This window comes from Strix uralensis, chromosome 4 (genome assembly GCF_047716275.1).
Source record: "Strix uralensis isolate ZFMK-TIS-50842 chromosome 4, bStrUra1, whole genome shotgun sequence".
Lineage (NCBI taxonomy): Eukaryota > Metazoa > Chordata > Aves > Strigiformes > Strigidae > Strix > Strix uralensis.
This window is the reverse complement of record NC_133975.1, coordinates 10,489,606-10,510,588: the sequence shown is the minus strand read 5'-3', so window position 1 is coordinate 10,510,588 and position 20,983 is coordinate 10,489,606. Positions and strand designations below refer to the sequence as shown.

General features: G+C 37.4%; 1 protein-coding gene across 4 annotated transcripts in view; it reads right to left on the bottom strand.

Moving 5' to 3' along the window:
* FAM193A (family with sequence similarity 193 member A) overlaps positions 1-20,983 on the bottom strand; it is a 79,349-nt gene that overhangs the window by 10,356 nt on the left and 48,010 nt on the right. For 3 of the 4 annotated variants that reach the window (XR_012628622.1, XR_012628623.1, XM_074865617.1), the window contains 11 exons: positions 20,370-20,514; positions 15,485-15,562; positions 13,818-13,930; positions 13,422-13,664; positions 11,313-11,466; positions 11,032-11,211; positions 7,786-8,037; positions 5,177-5,375; positions 3,653-3,925; positions 3,040-3,322; positions 600-786 (listed from right to left, as the gene is read on the bottom strand). Coding sequence is in view for 2 of the 4 variants with exons in the window: in XM_074865617.1 (XP_074721718.1) it covers positions 600-786; positions 3,040-3,322; positions 3,653-3,925; positions 5,177-5,375; positions 7,786-8,037; positions 11,032-11,211; positions 11,313-11,466; positions 13,422-13,664; positions 13,818-13,930; positions 15,485-15,562; positions 20,370-20,514 (2,107 nt within the window). In the remaining 2 variants the exon portion in view is untranslated. The remainder of the gene's footprint in view (positions 1-599; positions 787-3,039; positions 3,323-3,652; positions 3,926-5,176; positions 5,376-7,785; positions 8,038-11,031; positions 11,212-11,312; positions 11,467-13,421; positions 13,665-13,817; positions 13,931-15,484; positions 15,563-20,369; positions 20,515-20,983) is intronic. The other variant, XM_074865616.1, reaches the window with a different exon arrangement.

Below are 20,983 nucleotides of genomic sequence, written 5' to 3'. Positions count from 1 at the left end.
AAACAGGGAAAATGCAGTTTGGGTTTTCCTTTGATAAAAGCATAATTTAAACTTACACTACCCAAGTTCAGGTAAGAATAGTTCCTTTCTTCTTTTTTTTTTTTTTTCATTTTTTTTTTAAAAAAAATCAAGTTAAAATCAATACTTTGAGAACTGCTATTTTTACAGATGGGAGAATGGATCATAAATTGCTATGAACATTTAAAAAAATATCCTATATTAAATGTACTTTTACCCAAACTCATCACATTATTTATAATTACAGTACTAAAGATGAGCACATGAATTTTGTAAAGTTATTTAAATGGCTCAATGCCCTGCATGCAGTTTCAGTCAAACATGGTATCTATTATCCAAGTCAGTTGCTTCCTAAATCTTTTAGTCATTTTTATTGCTCTTGAATTGCTTTCAACTGGAAAGGTTTGTTTCAATTCTTTATTTAAAGAGGAAAATTACTTTCTAACCATGCTCCTTTTACTACCTCTCTTGAGTGAGCTCCAGTACCACCCCCTTAGTTGCAGTCTGATAAACCACATGCAATCAGTGATGAGTAAGTGACAAAAAAGAAAATAAAACCAGTTTAAAATCCAACAACTTACTCCTCCATGGCCGAAGAACTCACAGTAACAGCAGTCACAGTATTTTCCTTCCTTTTGATTTGTGGATGTTGAGGTACTGGAGCTATGCTCTGAACAGCTGTCTTCATCTTGGCTCTCCTCTCCATCATACTGTTGATGATCATACGTGTTACTGTTCTCACAGCGATGGCCCTCACAATCAGGATCACTACGTTAAATTAAGAAAAAGCTTATAAAAAACTCAAGGTTATAGTAAGTAAGGTATCTGAAAAAAACACATCTACCAGGAAAATGACTCTCAGGCTGGGACATCAGCCACCAGTGATACATCAAATCCTAAAGCCCTCATCCAGTAGCCTGCAAATGGAGATGCTCAAAACCAAAGAGCAAGATAAGATGATACATGGGAAAGTGATTTATAAAACCTCATTTAGTGACTCACTGAATGAGCAGCCTAGAGAATGAGCTTTGGAACTGGTCTTCCTGCCTTTAAACAGGTAAAATAGTTTCAGAAGTAGTGATTCTAGCTTTCTTTAAATGGAATGATTTTGAAACTGCTGCCCATCTCATCACTTGTGGTCTGAAGAGAGCTGTGCAGTTACAAAGCACTCAATTTATTTCTAAAACACCTGGTTTTAGATAGATTTTCAAGCTCTTGACTTAAAAAACCCCAAACAATTCAAGGTTGGCTAAAACCAGAATATTCCCATTACCCTGTTTGCACCTTGATTTTCAAAGGGAAATACTAGCATGACTCTTCAATAAGCGGGCACACAGCAGTTTATTCCTTCCAGAGCTTGGCATAACTCTGCGCCCAACATATCCACTGTCCAGTTCTTCTAAAACTCATGTGATCTTGCTTCAAAAATAAAAAGTATTTTAAAAAAATCTACTCATCTAGTATTAATATTTCTTTATTCTTATGTTAGAAAAGTGAAAACATGCCATAATCCATCTTAGCTGCAAAATGTACGTGAATCCGCTTTCTAACTTCACTTCTCCCTCCCCTTCTCTCCGCCTGTAAATTTTTCAAGAATTACTGACCATGACAGAATGAAAAATTGTTCAACTTCAGTACCCTAGTCAGAGAAAAGTATGCAAAACTGCTGCACATAACAGGAGATGCTGCCAGTCAGTGCAAGCATTCTGACTACTCAGTCCAAGCAGCCCTTGCACAACTGTTCCTTGCCTGCTGAGAGTTAGGCATTACAGCACCTAGCAGCACGGCGGGATAGCATGTGCTAGGAGTAACAGACACAACTCTATAGAAACAAAGCCTTCATTAGCTCTGTCGCTCAGTCACTGGACTGAAAGACTAGAGCATAAAGCAGTTTTTTGCATTGTAGCACATGACCAATTCATATAGACTGCAATAATTGTTTCTGGGTTCTCAAAGTTCATTCCTTATGAACTAAAATCGCTTTATCATGTTCACACCTGGAGATGATAATAAAAGGGGGATTTCTATTGCATTAAATAGCCTATATTCAATTCGCTCCCTAGGTAAGAAAGTGTCTTTACAAAATTGCAATGATTTCTTGCGCATGAAAGAACAGTTACTCATTTTGTGATATCATCAATAAAACCAGTTGATAACAGAAATAAGGGCGTTTTTAGAAGCACTTCAGGTATGCAGTTATCTAACTCTGCCTAAATCTCATATCATCTTCTGAAAACTACTGCAGTAGCCAGGAGACTACATTCATAGCAACCACAGCCCTACAGGTCAGAGAACTTCAAGCAATGACTCAACTGCTTTATTGTTATGCCTGCACTCTTCAGACATCAAAGAGCTGGCACCATTGTCAGTCTGCCACAATACATAACACTACCAGAAGACAGCTCCACCAAACTCCTCCCAACCTCCAAGACCTTTGAAAACCTTTGGAAATCAGAACACCCTTCCACGCTACAACCATTGTATAAATGGTGGGACTGATACCTAAGGAGTCTTAAGTGTAATCAGAAAATTATGTTACTACATGGCAGGTTTCAAGACCATGTACGACCTTGTTATAGTTTGAGCTAAATCTGTCTACAGACTCCTTACATTTTCACAGCTTTTCATTCCTGCTTGCCACGTAATGCCAAAATGACAGAAAACAGATACATTATACAACAGGTTTGTGCCTCTGCAGCAATGACAGAGTAAGAAAGAACAGCGCTTGACTTATTTATCCCAGATAAATAAGTTCAACTAAATGTAACTTTTAGTTACATTTCTAAAGGCGAGCAAACATTTGTTTTCAAGCGTCTAAACTCAGTAACTAGATTCTACAATGGAAATCATATTTGTTAAGTCTCACCCAAGTTACATACTAAGTATCTGAACTGTCTTATTTGCTGAACACAGACACAGCTCTTCTTTCACACTATAACCACTGGCAAAGGAGAAAAGGTATCTCTATTTTAGTCCCCCTTCTACTGGAGAAAAGAACAACAATAACAACAACAAACTTACCTGCAGACACTTGGTGGGGCACTTACAGAGCTGTCTGTGGTGGAAGTGGGAGGTGCAACTGTAGTAGGACAAAGACCTGAATGAGGATCCACAAATCCAGGGGCTGTTGCAGCAGTTTTGGGGAAAGAAGGAGCAGCAAGATTTGGAAGATGTGGTGTAGAGGCTGGAGACAGTGCAGCAGGAGACAGTGAAGGAAGGGATGCTAAACTGGTAGGACTATTTCGTGGTGCAACTGGTGCAGAATGTCTATGGTCCTCTTTATTAATATTGTGGAAAACTTCACCTGAATTGGGGAAAAAAAAGAAACCTTTTACAATTAAAAATAATGAGTGAGTCTCCATTAACTACCCAAACAATCATGCAAAGTGCTGGATGTTCTCAGCTTCTGTAAAAATCAGCAGTATTTCAATACCTTTCTATTACCAGTTCCAAACCCTAACATCAAGGTCTTTAATCCAGGAGTAGAGAAACTGTAACTCAAGAGTAAGAAGAGCAATTAACAAAAATAGTCATGTATACATAATATTATTAAAATAAACACAAATAGATCTTTATAGTTAGCTAAATGTACTTGAGTCAGTTACTAAGATATATGTGAATTACAAATCCTTACCTATCGAAGAAGGTCTCTTGGATGATACTTTGAATTGGTTGCTGCTTGACTGCACTGTAGTTGCTGTGCAGGAGACAGAAGAAGTGGCAGAAGAGGTTGCCATGACAACTTTATTAGCTTCCATAAAGGCATCCTGGAAATTGTACAGACATTTCTTCTTTGCAGCATTTTTTTTCTCTTTGCTGTCAGTAACTGCTGTTGCTTCATTGCTAGATGTAGTAGGAAGTGCTTCGGGTCTTATTTCTGAGAGTGCTGGTGCTAATATATCACTCCCTTAAATTGAAATACATATAGTAATTAAGAATCACAGAATTGTCTTTATGACATTTAGAATTAAACATTCAATAATTTAGATACAGGCAAGCAAGGATATATTGTTAGTGTTGGCTTGGTAGGATTAGCGAAGTGATCCTCCTTTCCCCCCCTCTCTCTTCTCCCAAAAATATAGCTGTAACAGTAAGTGCTAAGAAGTCTCAAAGCAGAAGTCACAAACCTTAAAGTTAAAATTGTAAGAACACTACTAAATGTGTGTTAACAAGCAGCAAAAGTGCTACAGATACCTTTATCCATTTATAATTTCAAAATTAAAATTGGACACCATTTTACATGCTAAGTATATAAGCTTCAGTATCTGAAACCCAGGTTAGCCAGGCAACAATTATAAGCAGAAACAATATATCCTTCTGTCAATATAATATCATAAGTCTTATCTTTACTTATTTGAAATTCCAGCCAACTGCAGTAGCACCTCTGCGACAGACCTTCCACACAAGCTTGCCACTAACCATCTGTTGGAACAGCTACCCATAACTACATTTGTAAATGGATGAGCTACCCTACTGGGGAAGTTTTCTGGAGGTTTTTAATGCCTTTCCTTTTAAATATCACTGTAGTAGCTTGACACAAGTCAGCAGCAGATCAACCTGAAAAAAAGCTGACACACAAAACCAAGCTTTCTTTTTCATACAAGTCAAATAAAACAAAAAAGGAATTTTAATATTTGCTGTGATGTGAATGGAACGATCTCTTATTTCTCTTCTACTCTTTTTCACTTCAACCATTAGTATTTCCAAAGGCTTCCTAGCTTAAATTTATCTTTTGCTAGATTTATGCCTCTGTCTTTTTGAATGACAATGCAGTTATCTCTGCGCATTATAAGAAGTAGGATGTAGTACCATGTTACCAGTGCTCTTATGACCCTGTAGAAAAAGAGCAGGCCTTTGTGGTAGAAGACCAAAAGTTATTTAAGTTTCCCCTTAATTCCCATTTCTTTGCAATCCTAAACTTCTGAAGAGAAAGATACATCTACAATGACCGTAAATGGGAAATAGCATGCTATTCTTTTGCCATCAGTATCCTTAATTTTCAGCCCCACCGCAGTAGAAGTGGCAGCAAATCTCTTCCAGAATCCCATTTTATAAAATCATGGTGATGAGACCTACTATTCCTGGAAAAAAGTGCCACACTCCATTTCAAAACATAAGGCTTTTAACTAGTCACTGTGAAGTAGGAACACATCCTCACCAGGAATTGTATCAGGCAAAAATGTAGCAGGATTCCAGTTCTTGTCATTCATCATCTCTGATCCCCAAAGACTTATAAATTTAGAGCTATTCCAATCTGGAGTGCTCCCAAAACAGCTTGGATAAATATGATCTTGGAGAGATGCATTGAATACTTGATGCTTGTTTGTATGATTCTGAACTGGAGCTGGCGGTAATGCCTACAAAAATAAAGAGTATTTTCCTCATTAATATTCTGTTTGCTTACACAGTCACTCCAACAGCAATATTCAAATCATAGTGTTTCAGTTGTGAAAGGCATTATAAAAAGCATAATAAACAATATTTCCAGAATGATAAAAAGACTGGTTTGTTGTTTATTAATGCAAATAATATATTATATATATACATGCACATACAGTCTATTTTATAAATCACAAACACTGCTTTTAGATTTGGCTAACTGACAAACAAAAAAAGTGTTCTCCAAAAATACTTGGGTTAATATATATATTGGTCGGCCATCAATTTTAATTAAAAACAGTATTTGTATGAGTGTAGAACTTGCTAGGAATTATTACATTTCAAAGCCCAAGCTGCCAAAACCAATCCTCTGTGACATGATAATCATTACCACCTAAGACAATTGTGATAAAGGGATTACAGACACCTCAGGATTGAAAATATGCACAGTAGAAAAAGAACTAAAACACTTATTATTTGAAAACGAAGTTGATTATATTCTTCTGCTTTTTCCACCTCCACGTATTAACAGGTTTTTTACTTAAAACTTAACAGGTAAGGAATACACCCTTTAAAGAAGCAACTGCAGAAAAAGAAAGGGGGAACACACTTTTTCTTGTTTTATAGAGGCAAGTTGTCATGGCTCACCCCATTTCTTCTTGCTGATATTGTTTATTCACATTCTAAAAGGTTAACTTTCTCCCAGAGACCTTGGGCAATGCAAGCATTACATTCAACTACTGTCACCTTTAAAAAAGTCAAGGAAAAGTTTGTTCTATTTTTGCACTAGATTTGATGCAATGAAAAGCTACACAAAAGTAGATGTAGATATTATAAATATCAGCTGAGTCCAATGGCATTTCAGACATGAAAGTCTAAGCAGTCATGGCCAAGCAAACTACTTATATACCCAATCTCCTTTTTCTCCAATACAGAAGGATTTTCATTATCTGACTAATGGTGAAGGTGGGAGGGGCTGGAATACCCTGTATTAAAGAAAACTTGCATACATGGGTACAAAGAAAAACTTCACAGGGCAGAAGAGCTTATCTATGATAAACCAAGCCTGTTCCAACAGGTCTTATTAGCTCATTCACTACCAGCTCTGTTGAATTCAGCTGGCTCTTCAAATGCAAGAGCTCCCTTAAACTTCAGCTTCCATGTATGTCTTTCCACCACCAGCACAACATATATACATGGACCCCAGCTGGTTCAGGTGCTGTGCCAGAGTTGATATATCAGGCCTGCATTACAAAGGCACTCAGTGCTCGAAGCCCGCTGCTCTGCATGGGGCTTCTGGTGCACCTTGACAGTGCGCTGCAGATGTTCCACTACACAAAGTCTTCTGAGAGGAAAGACAGCAGAGATCAGGGATGGGAACTTGAGTAGATGGATGGGAGCCTGAGCTGACTGCTATAAGGGATGTAGAAAGAGCTCTGAAAGGATGGTAGAAGATGGGGCACAACAATTAGGGGGTTCAGAAGAGCAGCCGTGGGCTGTTGAGAAATGGCAGGCTGGCACACTGCAGTTATTGAACTGGTGCACTCCAACAGAGATAAGGAAGGGACACCGATAAGACAGGAAAAAACAAAGTGGATGTTAAGAAGAACAGTAAAAGTAATAGTCATATTAGTGAACTAGTCTACTCTCCCGGCAACCACAGGATGGCTGGACTAGACAAAAGGGAGATGACAGGAATATGTACCTAATGACAAAGGCTTTGCCCCTTTCAGCAGCACCCACAGTTCGACTGATTTAAATAGTATGTGAAACACCACACTAACAGTAAATCTTGCTTTTGACTCATACATCTGAAAAGCTGTCACCTGGTCCCAATCCTTGTTCCACATCTTTCTCTTACTACTTAAAAGCCTTGGATCACAAGAATTTTGCAGAACCTGCAGAAAAGCAAGTTCTCTCAATGCACAAAAAAACCCCTTACAAATAGACCCCTATGCATCAATTTTCTCAAAAAAAGCCCCAAGCCAAAACACTAACATTTTGAACTGGAAATCTCAGGATATTATTGCCAAAATAGAATATTAATTTTTGACCTTCAATATATATATATCAAATGAAGATTTAATTAGTCCTATTACACTGACTAAAGTTCCATTCATTTGACTTCACATGCTTTCTAATCACAGTAAGAAAATTATCAGTCTTCCTGACAAAAGCTACCCTTAGCCCTTCTGTATGAATCTTCCACCAGTTATGAATCTGTCCTATTCCCTATCCCTCACTATTCTCTCCAAAAGGACTACTATAAACAGACCACAATTTAAATCAACTGTCATGGTTTCACTGATACTCAGTCATGCTGGTTTATACAGGTGTACAGTACTTTTCCTGGGATGAGGATGCATCCACCTCCTCCATCAGGCTTACCTTATTGTGTGTAAAGGGAGAAGCTGTATACAAGGTGGGATGGATAAGAGGACGAGGCAGATGAGGAATTGTATGCAATGGTATATGTCCATGGATGTGAGGATAAAGATGAAGTGCAGGATGTGCAGGTTTTTCAGGATTCATAAACTGGTGGCCAGCAGGCAGGCGTCCAGTTGCAAGTGCAGACGCTGTTAGACCTGAGGCTTCTTGTTTGCAAACGTGACATTCACAAGCATTTGGACCTTGGTCAGCCTGTAAGAAAATAAAAATAATTAAAAAAACCCCAAACTTTTTCAATCTACTTAATCAGTAAAAGCAGCTACTTGCCCCATCCTTTTTTAGTAGTCATTATTTCATTTTGCATATATCAATGTTTTCAGAGCATCCACAGAATTCTTTCATCTAAGACCGATGGGAAAATCTTGTAGTGAAGTAAAAGCACTAGTGGAGCATCTTTATCTTAGTTAAGAAAAGAATGCCCTAAAAATTGACAGCATTTCATACTATACAGACATTTAATGTCTACTATCACTGACAACAAGCGAGATACTGATACAAATAATCAAGAACAGACAGGAATAGGAACCTTGACAGAATTTGATTGTTACTAGGCAATTAATTACCCCACTATAAAAGAAATTAAACCATATGTGTAGAAAGTTGTAATAAGGGTTGATTAGCTGATAAAGTTGGAAGTAGTCCTGAGCTGCATTAAGCAGAGCACTACCAGCATGTCAAGGGAGGTGATCTTTCCACTCCACTCAGCACCAGTAAGACATATTCAGAGTGCTGGGTCCAGTTCTAGGCTCCCCAGTACCAGAGAGACATGGACATACTGCAGTGAGTCCAGTGAAGAAGCAAAGATGATTTAGACCTTGAAGCATCTGCCATACAAGGAGAGGCTGAGAGCTAGGACTGTTTAGCCTCAAGAGAGAAGACCCAGGGGGATGTCAGCAGTGTGCGTTCCCTGACTGGGAGGGGAAGACAAGAGTAAAGACGACAGAGCCGGACTCTTCTCACTGGTATCCCATGAAAAGACACGAGGAAATGGGCACAGACTGAAATACAGAAAATTCCACTCTAACTTAAAGAATTTATTTGTGAGAGTGGTTGGACAGTGGAACACGTTACCCACAGCAGTTCTGGGCCTCCATCCTTGGATACTCAAAATCCGACTGGACACAGTGCTGACCGACCTTCTCTAGAGGACCTTGCTTTGTGCAGGAGGGCTGGGCTAGACTATCTGCAGATGTTTGTTCTGAATTCAACTATTCTGTGATTGTGTGAAGCTGACATTGCTCACAAAAAATTTTGTAATTGCATGAATTCTGAGAAATCCATGCTTTATTAGTACCTTTTACTGATCTCAAGGTATCATTAGCCTCTGTTCTGTCAAAAGGATGCAACACTTCGGAAGAAAAGCAGCCCAGGAAAGAGCAGCTCCATTTCCTTCTCTCAGCTCAGCACTTTTTTCTGCCACAGTCATCTGACATTTCACGGGAAGATAATTCTACCAGAAGCCATACCAGGAACATGTCCCAACTGCTTTTTCCCAGTAATGTGGCAGTACATGTTTTTCCAAAAAGCAACACTAGCTAACTTAGCTTTCTACATAAGAATTGACAGGTGGTATTCTTCTTAAATATGCCTTCCACTCAGAAACAAATAACTCTTCATTATTACATAAAAGCATTAGAGCCTTTGACACAAGGTATATTTTAACAACCAAAGATTTCATAAACCAAATACAATGATTGAATTAGGTGTATAGAGAAGAAAAAATAACCTTCTCATAAAAAAACCTGGTATTATCAACAAACCAATACTAATCTACTAACAAATGAAAATGAAAAGATATGTCAAACAGTATGGTGAGATTCAAAATTCAATTCTGACAAACCTTTCAGTACTCAGCATGCAAAGGAATGCAAAGAGAAATAAAGATACCAAGTAAATGAGCAACCCCAACAGATAATGCCAAAAAAGTCTCAAACGCACGTGACATGTACCAGTGAAATCTATCACTTGAATGCAGCGTTACAGGGTAGATACTCAGCTCTGATTAGAAAATCAGGCTAAAAAAATCATCGAGTTCCTCAGAAAAATTCTGAGAATACTCTTTTTCCTCAAAGAAAACAAAAAAGAGAAAGGTAAAATCTGCCTTTTTATCTTGTATTTTAGTTCACTTCCCTAAAGCAAGTAGGCTTACATAATCTCATTTGATTTTCCACAACAAATGCTGAATCTGTTCATCAGTTTCAAACCAGTTTGACAAAGGTCTCAGCCCATGTAAGTACTATGCCATTGGTCAGCTATACACAGAAAAAAATATCAACATACTCACTGAAAGAAAAGCAGCTTAATACTCTTAAAACATGAGAAAACACTTCCAGTGGAAGACCTTACAAACATCCTAACCACAGGGGAACATCTAATGGGAGTTCCCACCTGACTGTCGTCTAAGCTCTCAAAGATGCCCCCTCCAATGTGGATTCTTTTATACAATAAGCAATAAAAGCGACTGGTACATTCTCTCTCAAAGTAGTGAGCCTGTGTTCTAGCTGCAGGGTAACTTAGATTAAAAGCCACACAGTCACAAAGACAAGCCCATCAGATGCTTTGCTTTGGTGCTCAGCTGTTAAACCAAACACCACTACAAACTGAGCAGATACTCTAGGCATGGTTCTCTGGGTGGTTTGATGACCTTACAGTAGAGAGCTTAATAATCTTAAGTCACTTAAAAAGAAATCAAACACCCCAAGACCCATGCCAGAGGTCATGCAATGGATTTAACTACATAGGGTTTCAACAGGGAAAGTTAGTCCTCAGATATAGTATTAAAAAGTGCCCGTTAACTAAGTACTCACATCATCTGTTCCCCCTCCCACGCCCCAGTTTCAAATAACTTAACATTAATATTTAACAACAACCAAGCTCAAACGTCCAAGCAGAAATGCTTCTAAGATTCTGTTTCTCAGTCGTTCAGGCAGGAATAATTTTTTTCCCCTTTTACTTTTTCCCCTTCAATATAACTAACTTATTTCAAGTTTTGACTAAAGGAAGATATTAGCTATGACAATATACAATCAGATGAAAAATAATGTAGGTATCATATCTACCTGCTAGATAACTTAATATATTAGAAGTTAAAGATGTAATTGAAGATGTAAATGTATTGCATTATCATTTGAGCAGCCAAGTTTAAAAAATTAATTTACTAAAAGGGTTGCTTTTAGATTACTATACCTGCTGACTGGGGTAAGAAGGTGGTGGACTATCCATTTTTGCTTCATCTTTCCTTAACGCCCTTTTTCCTAGAGACATTTCCTCTTTTTGAGTCCCTGGTGGTTCACCACTGCTCTCCCCATCTGCTTCTTCATCATCTGCTTCTGAGGAACTGCTGCTAGTACTGCTCACCTGAGGAGACTGGACAACATTAACTCATTAACATAAGGGTGAAGGACAGACCCTTCTCCAGCAAGCACATCCAACTGCCAGAAAAAGATACGACACCGTAAATGCTGTACCTCATCTTTCAATGCCATGTTTTCACCGCCACCATTTAGCTCACTGTGAATTCCATTCATGTTGGCTACCACCTCTGCGTCGTCATAATTATTCAGTGGGTAGATATCAGCAAATTTTGCTGATAACGGTGCAACATCTTCATCATCACTACCACTGAGGGGAAAAGAGGCTTTGATAAGTCACAGTGCTCAGTAACCTCAGCTATTGTGAAAGCAGGTAAAACACCAAAATGAAACAAAGTTGAGGGCATCCCTTGTATAAATGTTCCAATTAGGAGTCAAAGGACTGTCTTCCAAGTTGTTTAACTGAACTTATTTTTTCAAGCAAGTAACATCAAACAACCTGCCATATCATCCTACTGAATATAGCAGTTGCATGCCTGAACAACAGACTGGATTGAAAGTAAGATTCTCTGCTATTTCTGTGTAAAATATTTTTCCACCACTGTTTTCTGACCAAGAATTTATGGAATTAATAATGGCAGGATATGGATGATCTTTAATTTGATAAAAAAAGCCATATGCCAATGTCTTCCTTTAGAGAAAGTGTGAAGTGGAAAAAAGTACAATATAAAATTCAGGTTTTTCCATACAATAAATGTCAAACCAGTAACAGTAGGTAGGGAACATTGAACACATCACACTAACTCTGAAATTTCTCAACAGCAATTAGTTCCTAGACAACGCCACATCTACGTGCTTTTTAGAATCTGCTCTAGAATACTTAATGGAAATTTTTTCCATACAGACAGCTAGTAAAAGAACATGCATGTTTAATTACCCGCTCCAGGGAAGTGTTGCAAAGATTGGTTAGTTAATGTTTCTACAGCAATCCAGAGCTCTTAAACTGTGCACTTTATCTTTTTGCATTCCATGAGATACTGCGCCAAAATTTAATTACATGATGGCACCATTAGGCATATTTCAAATGTGCAATGAGGAAATAAAACACAGCAGATATTATGAGACATAAAATGGCCCTTCCCCAAGGAGCAGTGGTATTTCCCTGAAAATAGGCTTCTTAAATAATACATGGATTCAACTGAACAAGCTTCTGAAGAGAGAAATTGAACACTTTTGGACATTTCAGCACCAAAACTAATGAGAGTTTACAGAAATCGCAAACCACACATTTAAGAATATGTACCTAAACGTACCGCCACAGAATCTGTTTTCAAGCACTCCCCAAATGGGTTCAGAAACTAAACTCCTGTTATGGAAGATTTAACCACTGATGGTAGTACATGCAAAGGTAAACACGTTCAAAGGAAATTGAACTTAGCGAAGTGATATTCATCAGAAACATCCCACACATCTGCACTGTCCTCACTCATCACACCATAATAACATAGAATGCTAATGCCAATTTCCTTGACTGTACTGACAACAGGTATTTCATTAGTGTTCCCATCAGTATTGAAGTTGGGTTTTTCTAAATATTCCTTTAGAATATCACATGACAGAGGAGACTGCTGTTCAGCTATACCCTAACCACATACAGAAACCAGCCTACCAAGCAGTTTTAATCCTTCAGAATTATGGAAGGGGCAGAAGTCTACCATTAGACTAATGCTCAAATCTGACTGTCATTGTGATCTGAATAAAAGAAAGAGGGTGGCATACACTTCTGATAGAGACATTTATTTCTGATGCAAGACTCAAGTTAACACAACTGCAACAATCCTAAAGGCCTCCTAATAAAGGCTTTTTTGGAACTAAACTGATTCACATGAAATGACCATCCCCCAAAGAAAAGATCACCTGTTCCCTTGCTCACTCTAAGAAAACGGGACATTTTAAAATGATGCTCTGTAGATCAGTATCTGATGTCCTTGTAATCTCAAAGGAGGAAAATACTTACTGCACATACTTTGAGCAATACTGTTAAATCAACATCTTAAAAATTTCTGAAGAACTTTACAGGATTTGGTTTTTTAATTTATGTTTGTACAACATATAGCGCTGGAGTTATGGTCTGCTGAATACAGTACCATTACTAAATAATTTTCTGAGGCAAAACTAGCATCACATAATGACAGTCAGCCAATGCAACTTGCCTGATTCAGTTCAATTCACTACGAAATTTTAAAACAGAAAAAAAGAACTTACAAAGTTGGTGCAGAACCATTATCTGCGAGGATCAGTCTGGGATGTTGCTGAATTGTAATAGGCGAGCTGGAACCTGATCCTGAACTTGCTGAAGACATACTGGGTGGGCGGATCTCAGATAGATAATCCGGAGTAGAATCAATTTGTAGTGGTAACTGGTTAATGTGGATATCATCCGTTATAGGAGAATCCATGATGCCACACGTTAAAATGTGTGAAAGGCTGCAGTCATCACAAGTACATCTGTTCAAGAATTGAGATTATGGATTTTTATGACCTTATTTAAGTAGCATTCATTGAAGTAATCACACTCTTTGTTCCAATAATGTATTTCCTTTTTCCTCAAACAAGAAATTAATGATTTATTGTGATTTCATATTAAAAACATCAGCTCACCTTCTTCTATAATTACAGTTGGGACAGTCAGGCATGCTCAAACGTGATGACAGCATGTGTCTCATTGTGTCTGTGAAGTTGTTCTCCCCAGCTAGTGCTTTCTTGTTATTAAGCTGAAGTAAATTATAAAGGCAGTGTTTTAGTAGTGCAAGTCTTTCCATTACCAATTCAATGGCACATCATGATTAACAAATTACATAATCACGAAGGGTTCTTTCGGCAAAATATTTTAAAAGGAGAATAATTCAGAACAATTTCATGAAGGTGGTGTTTTCATTATGAACAAAAAAAATGAAGGAGTTCAAAGATACATGTAAGAAACATTTAGCACTGAAACTCTTCAAAGAAAGTATGTTTCTACAGTGAAACAGAAAAGCGGCCAAGTTCATCTCCTTGACTTATTTTTATGTGCATCTTGCGTGGAATTTCTGCTGATGCACTCCAAACTTGAGCAGTTCTTGTCTTGTTACACAGTATGCGCAAAAGGACACTGCTGACAAACGGAGAGAGAATGCAAACTCACCCTTAGCTTGCAAAAAAGAATTAGGACTAATTCTGTAGCCACAGTGGGATAGATTCAAGGAACGAAGTAGCTGCCCAAAACAGGACTCAACTGCATTGATGAAAAAATACAATCCAAATAACCTCCACCTGGCAGAGACCTAATCCTGAAAGTACCTAATTTCATTAGATACCTACAAACCTTAGGTTAAACAAGGGTGTGCCTAAGCATCCACTTCTACAGATGCCCAGACCTGATCCTTACCTAAGTAGCCATGGACTTACAGCTCTCTTAAGGCCAATTAGGATCAAGGAAAAAGAGGATTCTTCCTCAAGTCCTCTGAGGAGCCCTGTATACCAGATGTTCTGAAGACATGGTTAACACAGGCTTATGTTTCTTACAGGAAGAAGTACTTACTGATGACTGCTTTGAGACATTGCCAATTTAATCTTAAGTTTATTAAAATATATGCCATACTCATTCTGGCTCATGACTAGCATTTCTTTCTGCACAGTGGTACAGGAACAGAGAAGTTCCCCATTCAGTCTTAACTCTAGCCGAGTCACACTGTACTCTTACGAAAAGCATGACAGATACTTGAACACTTCTAGGCTACTGTGTCTTAAACAGCAAATAGCTTTATAAAAAAGTAGGAACTTCTACTGGCCCCTCTCTGCCTACAGCTTTTCCCCACAAAACAGATGTAGGAGCCATCTCCAGAGTCATAACAGATGCAATCATCTGCCCTGCTACTGTGGCTCACACTCCCCAGCTCTGCACACACAAGAGAATTTGTTAAACTCTTGAGCACAATATTCCCCATCACGTACATTAAGGCAGCTCCATGCTCAATGTATTGGCTGTTTTGGATCCCACCCTAAGGCATTAAAAATTTCCCTTTTATTGTATAAAGAATTTTAACATCTGGTATTCAATCCTAAGACTATGGTGCTTATGTTTTTACCTTGTAGTTACTGAGATTACATATTATTACATACTCTTAGATCTTGCTTCTCTGTATTTTAGCTGACCAAAGTTCATGCCTGGCACAGTTGCAGAATTAGATCACAGAACTAGTACAATACACTACACTTGTATGTTTGCATCTTACAAATATACATGAAGCATTAGTATAACTTAGTATGGTATAAAAAAAAAATCCTACCTGCTCTTCAATAAAACGCCTCTGTTTAAAAAATTCCCAGTCTTCCTTTAGCATGCGTTGCTTTGTTTTCATTGCCATCTAAAACAGAATTTAAGGAAAACTCATTGATTTAATCATAGAAACCTATGCTGTTGTCAGTTGGTCTATCAGTTTGATTAAACCTAGCATGTCTATACAATTTTGAAAGTACTCACATAAGTCAATATAAAATGTATTTTATTTGTTAATCATTTGAGTCACTTAAAAGTAAGATTTTTATATTCATTTATGCTATTTTTCAGTCAATTTTTCCACTGTTATTTCTTACATTAATATTTATTTTCATGTCATTTTCAATAAAATGTGATTGGCACTAAATCCTCAACAACTCAGATCCACTAAAATCTATTAAAAATCTAGAGGTACAGGACTTTTGGCAAGGCCTCAACACAGGCTCAAGTGCAAACTCTGATGTAACAAATCCGGAACCACCCCAAGAGTCAAAAAACTTTTAAGTAGTGACCCAGACTAACATTATTTGCCACTTATATTCCTCAAAGTATTTCATGCCTGTGATTTATCTAAGGCTGGAAAAAATATTTACAATTACTCTACCCTGAATCACATCACCATAAATGCACATAGAGCCCCTAATTTTTTTGTACGCAAATGGTATTTTTCTGATTTAGTAAATAAATTCACTCTGATGGAACGCAAAATCTTCCATGGATTTTAACACAGCAAAACGCAATAACAAAGCTTCTCCTGTTTTACCTTACAACGTTTTAAAAGCACTACTTCAGTGAGGAAAAACTACTATCTAGGTTATCTTTCACAGTTCGTTTTTCATTTACCTAATTAATAAAAACATCTACCACCTTGTAGAATATAACAAATTGCTTCATTAAGACACATGAGCCAAGTCCAGTTGGTTACATGACTAGCAATCTTTTTTTTCCTCTTCTTCAAAAGCATGCCTCCAGAAATTGATACTTGATCAAAAGTTTAAAGACTTACTATTAACCTAAGCGTATTATTGCTATTATCATTATTTAACTTGGGAAAATGAAATTCTAAACTGGGGATTTGAAACTGTATTAAGTGGTAAAGTTTTGCCTAATGAATTTCTGAAACAATCAGCAGCATGTAATTCTAATTACTACTGTGGATTTTGATTTCCCTTGCTCCAGTGAGGTTACATTAACACCAAAAAAATGAGTTTCATGTGCATAGGTGTTTTTCTTTTTTTTTAAAAAAAATAGCATGCATGAAATATTCTTGAACCATTGGTACCATTTCTTAGATACTGTAAAAGGTACCGCAGAGCTGGCAGCCAAGAACATTAGAAATTTCATCCTGGCTGTATTATCAGCTTGTGAGAACCCTTGAGCTATATATAAACACAGCAACACTCACTGGTTTAGGTGCCCTGTCACCTAGCTGAATCCTCACCATCAAAAGACAGGCACCTACATTCACTATACATTATAAGAGAAGACTTTAATGCCAAAGAATGACATTTAAAACAGCCAGTGCATTAACTGGGAGCTGCCTACTCAAGCCTGCCAAGAAACTGTCAAAGAAAACAGCATGGTTTAAGTCTTGGTACTCTTGAGTATTAATGGGAACAGAGGCCAAAGCTAAAGTTTTCCTACTTCCAACTTCACAGACTTTCCAATACCCCATGTCTGCAAGTATCCTAAGTTATTAATTCCATAAATAATAGGAAATCACTTCTCTCCCCTCTTTCTTTTCCCCAATGAATATTTATTTCAGCAGAGCAAAGCAGCTGCAACACAAACCACATGATTCATGCCCAAGAACTCTGCTGGGGAGTGGGAGATAAATTCAAATGACATCAGAAGGAAAGATTTACACTTCAGTCTTGCACATCTGCAATGAATATGCTAACACTGATGCTCAATGGGGAAGAGAGGTCCACTACCACCCTCTTCCTTCCTCTGTTTATTTGAGGCTAAAATGTATTTGAGATTTATCAGACAAGACATGGTAAAGTGAGACAGGCAGGTGAACAAGTATTTTTCCATTCTGAAATAGATTTAATAATGAAACAAAGCCAGCAGTTTGGTCAGAACTGACACATACCACTAGATCACCTGTGAGAACTCTGATGTTCATACATACACCACAGTATGCTTGTTGCTTCCAAATTTTAAAGTGTATCAAATGTGAATAGCACATTTGAGCATCCCAAGTTTCACCTGTGAATCTAATCTATTTTCCTAGCCTGTTTCAATAGAGCTAATAAAAATAATTCCTCTTATCACAAACTTTCAGCACCCAAAAATAGTGTTTATTTATATAGCTGCCATAAACACAAAAACCAGTTATGCCCATACAATACTATTTTTTCTGTTAAGTTGACATGGACTAGGAAAAAAAAAAAATCATCACACACAAATATGAAGACACAAGCAAGAAACTCTCCCTGGACTCCTGTGGAGCTGGGCAAAGTCATTCCTGTATTCCTTTCTCCTGGGGGAGCTGGCAGTAAAAAACAAAAAAAAAGGGAACACTTTCACACGAAGTACACATGACCATCTAGCCATTACTTATGGAAATGATCCAGATATATTTAGGACCTCCGAGTTGAGCATAGTCTAAATTTGGTAGGAAAAATAGGATCTGGAGGTACAGGCTGCATACATTTAAACTCTCCTGTATTCCTGATACCCTAAACATCTTCCTCAGATTTTAACATGGGATGAATACAGGTGCTGATATGAACGAACCCTTATTCTAAATTTTATTACAGTGTACACACGCATCATTGTATTAAGTTGAATGTTTGTGCATGACACAGCTGTCTTGCATAGTCTTAAAAAAAAAAGTAGCATTTGTATTGCTTGTAAAAGCTATTAGCTTTTTTACTCAAGAACAAGTAACATAACATACAGTAGTGGAGGGTCCATTAATTATCTCTGCTGACGCCCTGTCTAAAGTTTTGGTAGAGTTCCACAGTAGATAAATGAGGACCATTCTTATGTTTTTCTCTGTGACAGTCTGCTTTCTAACCTCTGTCACACTAGCACTAAAACCTCACAATTTTGTTAAGCCAAGAAGAGACAGAAAATAGAGAACATGCATTCACTGTTAAGACCTACAGTTTCCATAGTAGCCAGGTTTCTGATTTCTACCTTGATGACAAAAATATCACTGCAAATTCAGGTAGGATGGTCATAGTGAATGACGTATTTCTGATCAAGAAAGTTTAACACAGGTTATCACCAACACGGGGTTTAAGGCACAACTATGACAATGTTTTTTCCACATATAAAAAACAATATAAATATCTCCTTTAAAATTTGATGGTTTAGGTTTTAGAATTGTTTCCTCTACACACCTCCCCCCTTGCAGGTTTTTTGGTCATTAGAAATAAGAAGTCATCATATTAAGTTTCCCCAAATGGGAGAAGGGTTTGTTTGCATCAGGATACAGGCTTCACTGAGCAGATAAAAAAATGCTTTAAGACAGTACTTGTGGCAGTTCCATGGTCACCTGATACACAAAAATACAGAAAAATAAGTTAAGAGTTGATTTTGAAGTGTTGCAAATCAACCAGTCAGAGTCCTGATATGAATGTGACTCTACAGAAATGCCATCTTCTGGAAAAGTAAGTGAATGATGACAAGTGAACTGGGCTCCCTTTCTTACTGGAGAGGCAGTATCACCCAGCCACAACACCCTGACACCATGGGGAAAATGACTAGTAGCACAAAACGGGAGATGATGAAGTGTTACTGAGCTGCAATCAACTATTTAGGTACACAAAAGCAACCAGACCAACAGCAAACTTCATAACTGATAGCTCACGGATGCACACCCCAAATACAGAATAATCTCTAAAATTAGTCATGTCCTGTCTCCATCTTGAAGGTACTGAAATTAATGGTAAAAGTTCACTTAAATCTTCATCACAGGAAAAGCTTCTGAAGGACATTTACAGTGTGCTATAAGACTTTAAAATATGACTGTTATTCCTATAGGAATAACATAGCATTGCTAAATCTCAAATTGGATGTCCATATTCCTAATGCTCATAAAACTGCAGAATACAAGAAAAGTTCTATAAAATTCTGTATCTTTAGTTATTTCAAGACATATTCTTTCTTCTAGTATACTTAAGATTGAACTAAACAGTGTTCAAAACTCTATCTTGAAGTGTTCTAAAAAAAATTCCGCTTCTTTAAACACAAGACAAAAAGCACATGAGCAATTTTGGAAGACTATAACCAACCACTTGCGAAATAAACAGCTATTTTTCAAAAATTAAGCTCTTGACAATGTAGGAGTCAGCACAACAACATGATTATTTTCTAAAACGTAGCACAAACTCAGAAGAATCAGCTATCAGAACATATACTTAATTAAAAAAGGATAACTTCAGAGGTCTCATTTATGTAGTGAGATTCTGGAATTCTGATTTTAACAGCTGTACAAAGGTCATTATCACACTATGCAACATGCAATAGTTTTTAGAAGCAATCTCTTTCTCAATTTCATTTAGTGCAACTATTATTTTGGAAGCTTAAGGGTTTTTGTCAGGTGGGTTTTTGGTTTTCTTTTTTCCTACCTTTTCCTAGTGACATCTACAAAACAGTTTCAGATTACTGTGCTATGGGTAATCTACAAGCTAAAGTCATTCAAAAATGTTCAAAGACCATCTCTAAACAATGGCACAACAACCCGCTTCAACAATTTGATGATATTTCTGTACAATCACCATTAAGTATTGATATGTTAGTGTTCTTTTCTGCTCTGAAGTTACATATTGTTGCTTCAAAGATCTGGATAAAAATACTAAATAAAGTCTTCACTGGAGGCACAGCCTTGCATGGGCTGCTCCCCACATAATCAGTCCTGAGACTGTTTACATGATTCTTACCTGTTCATCAACATAATCATCTATTCTTTTCTGGCATTCAAGCCATGCTTCAGCAACTTGACCCATTTCCTGTTCCAGCTGATGATACCTTTGTAGCAAGGTACTATACATATCTTCGCTACAGGAATCGTGTGTTGTTCCAAGCCTAGAAGTTCAAATAGCAGTTGTTATAGAAAAGGCATTTCACTGAAAAAAAAAAAAAAGTCATGCTTTTAAGTTCTGCTGACCAAAAAAGTGTTGTTGATACACCTAGGCCCACTTAGCTGCTTGTATCCCAAAATTGAGTATTTTTAGTCATTTTTCAAGAAATATCCAACAACTGCTTGTTCCAATGTTCTGTAACCAACAATAGCAAGAATGTGGGAAGTGCAACATTTCTAGAGCCTCTTTCCCACGAGCAACCAGATGTCAAACCTACTGAGCCGTATTTATTCAGATTTTGTTGCTTGATATATTTATCCTTCCAAAATTGATGGGCTAAATATACATGTTGACTATTTACTGAACAGCTATATAGTAAAAATAAAGCCAGAATCTTGTTAATCAGAACTCTCATGATCAATGCTAAAAAGATTACCAGACGAGTTGGAGTTACAGCTGGGGAAAGTGCTGTA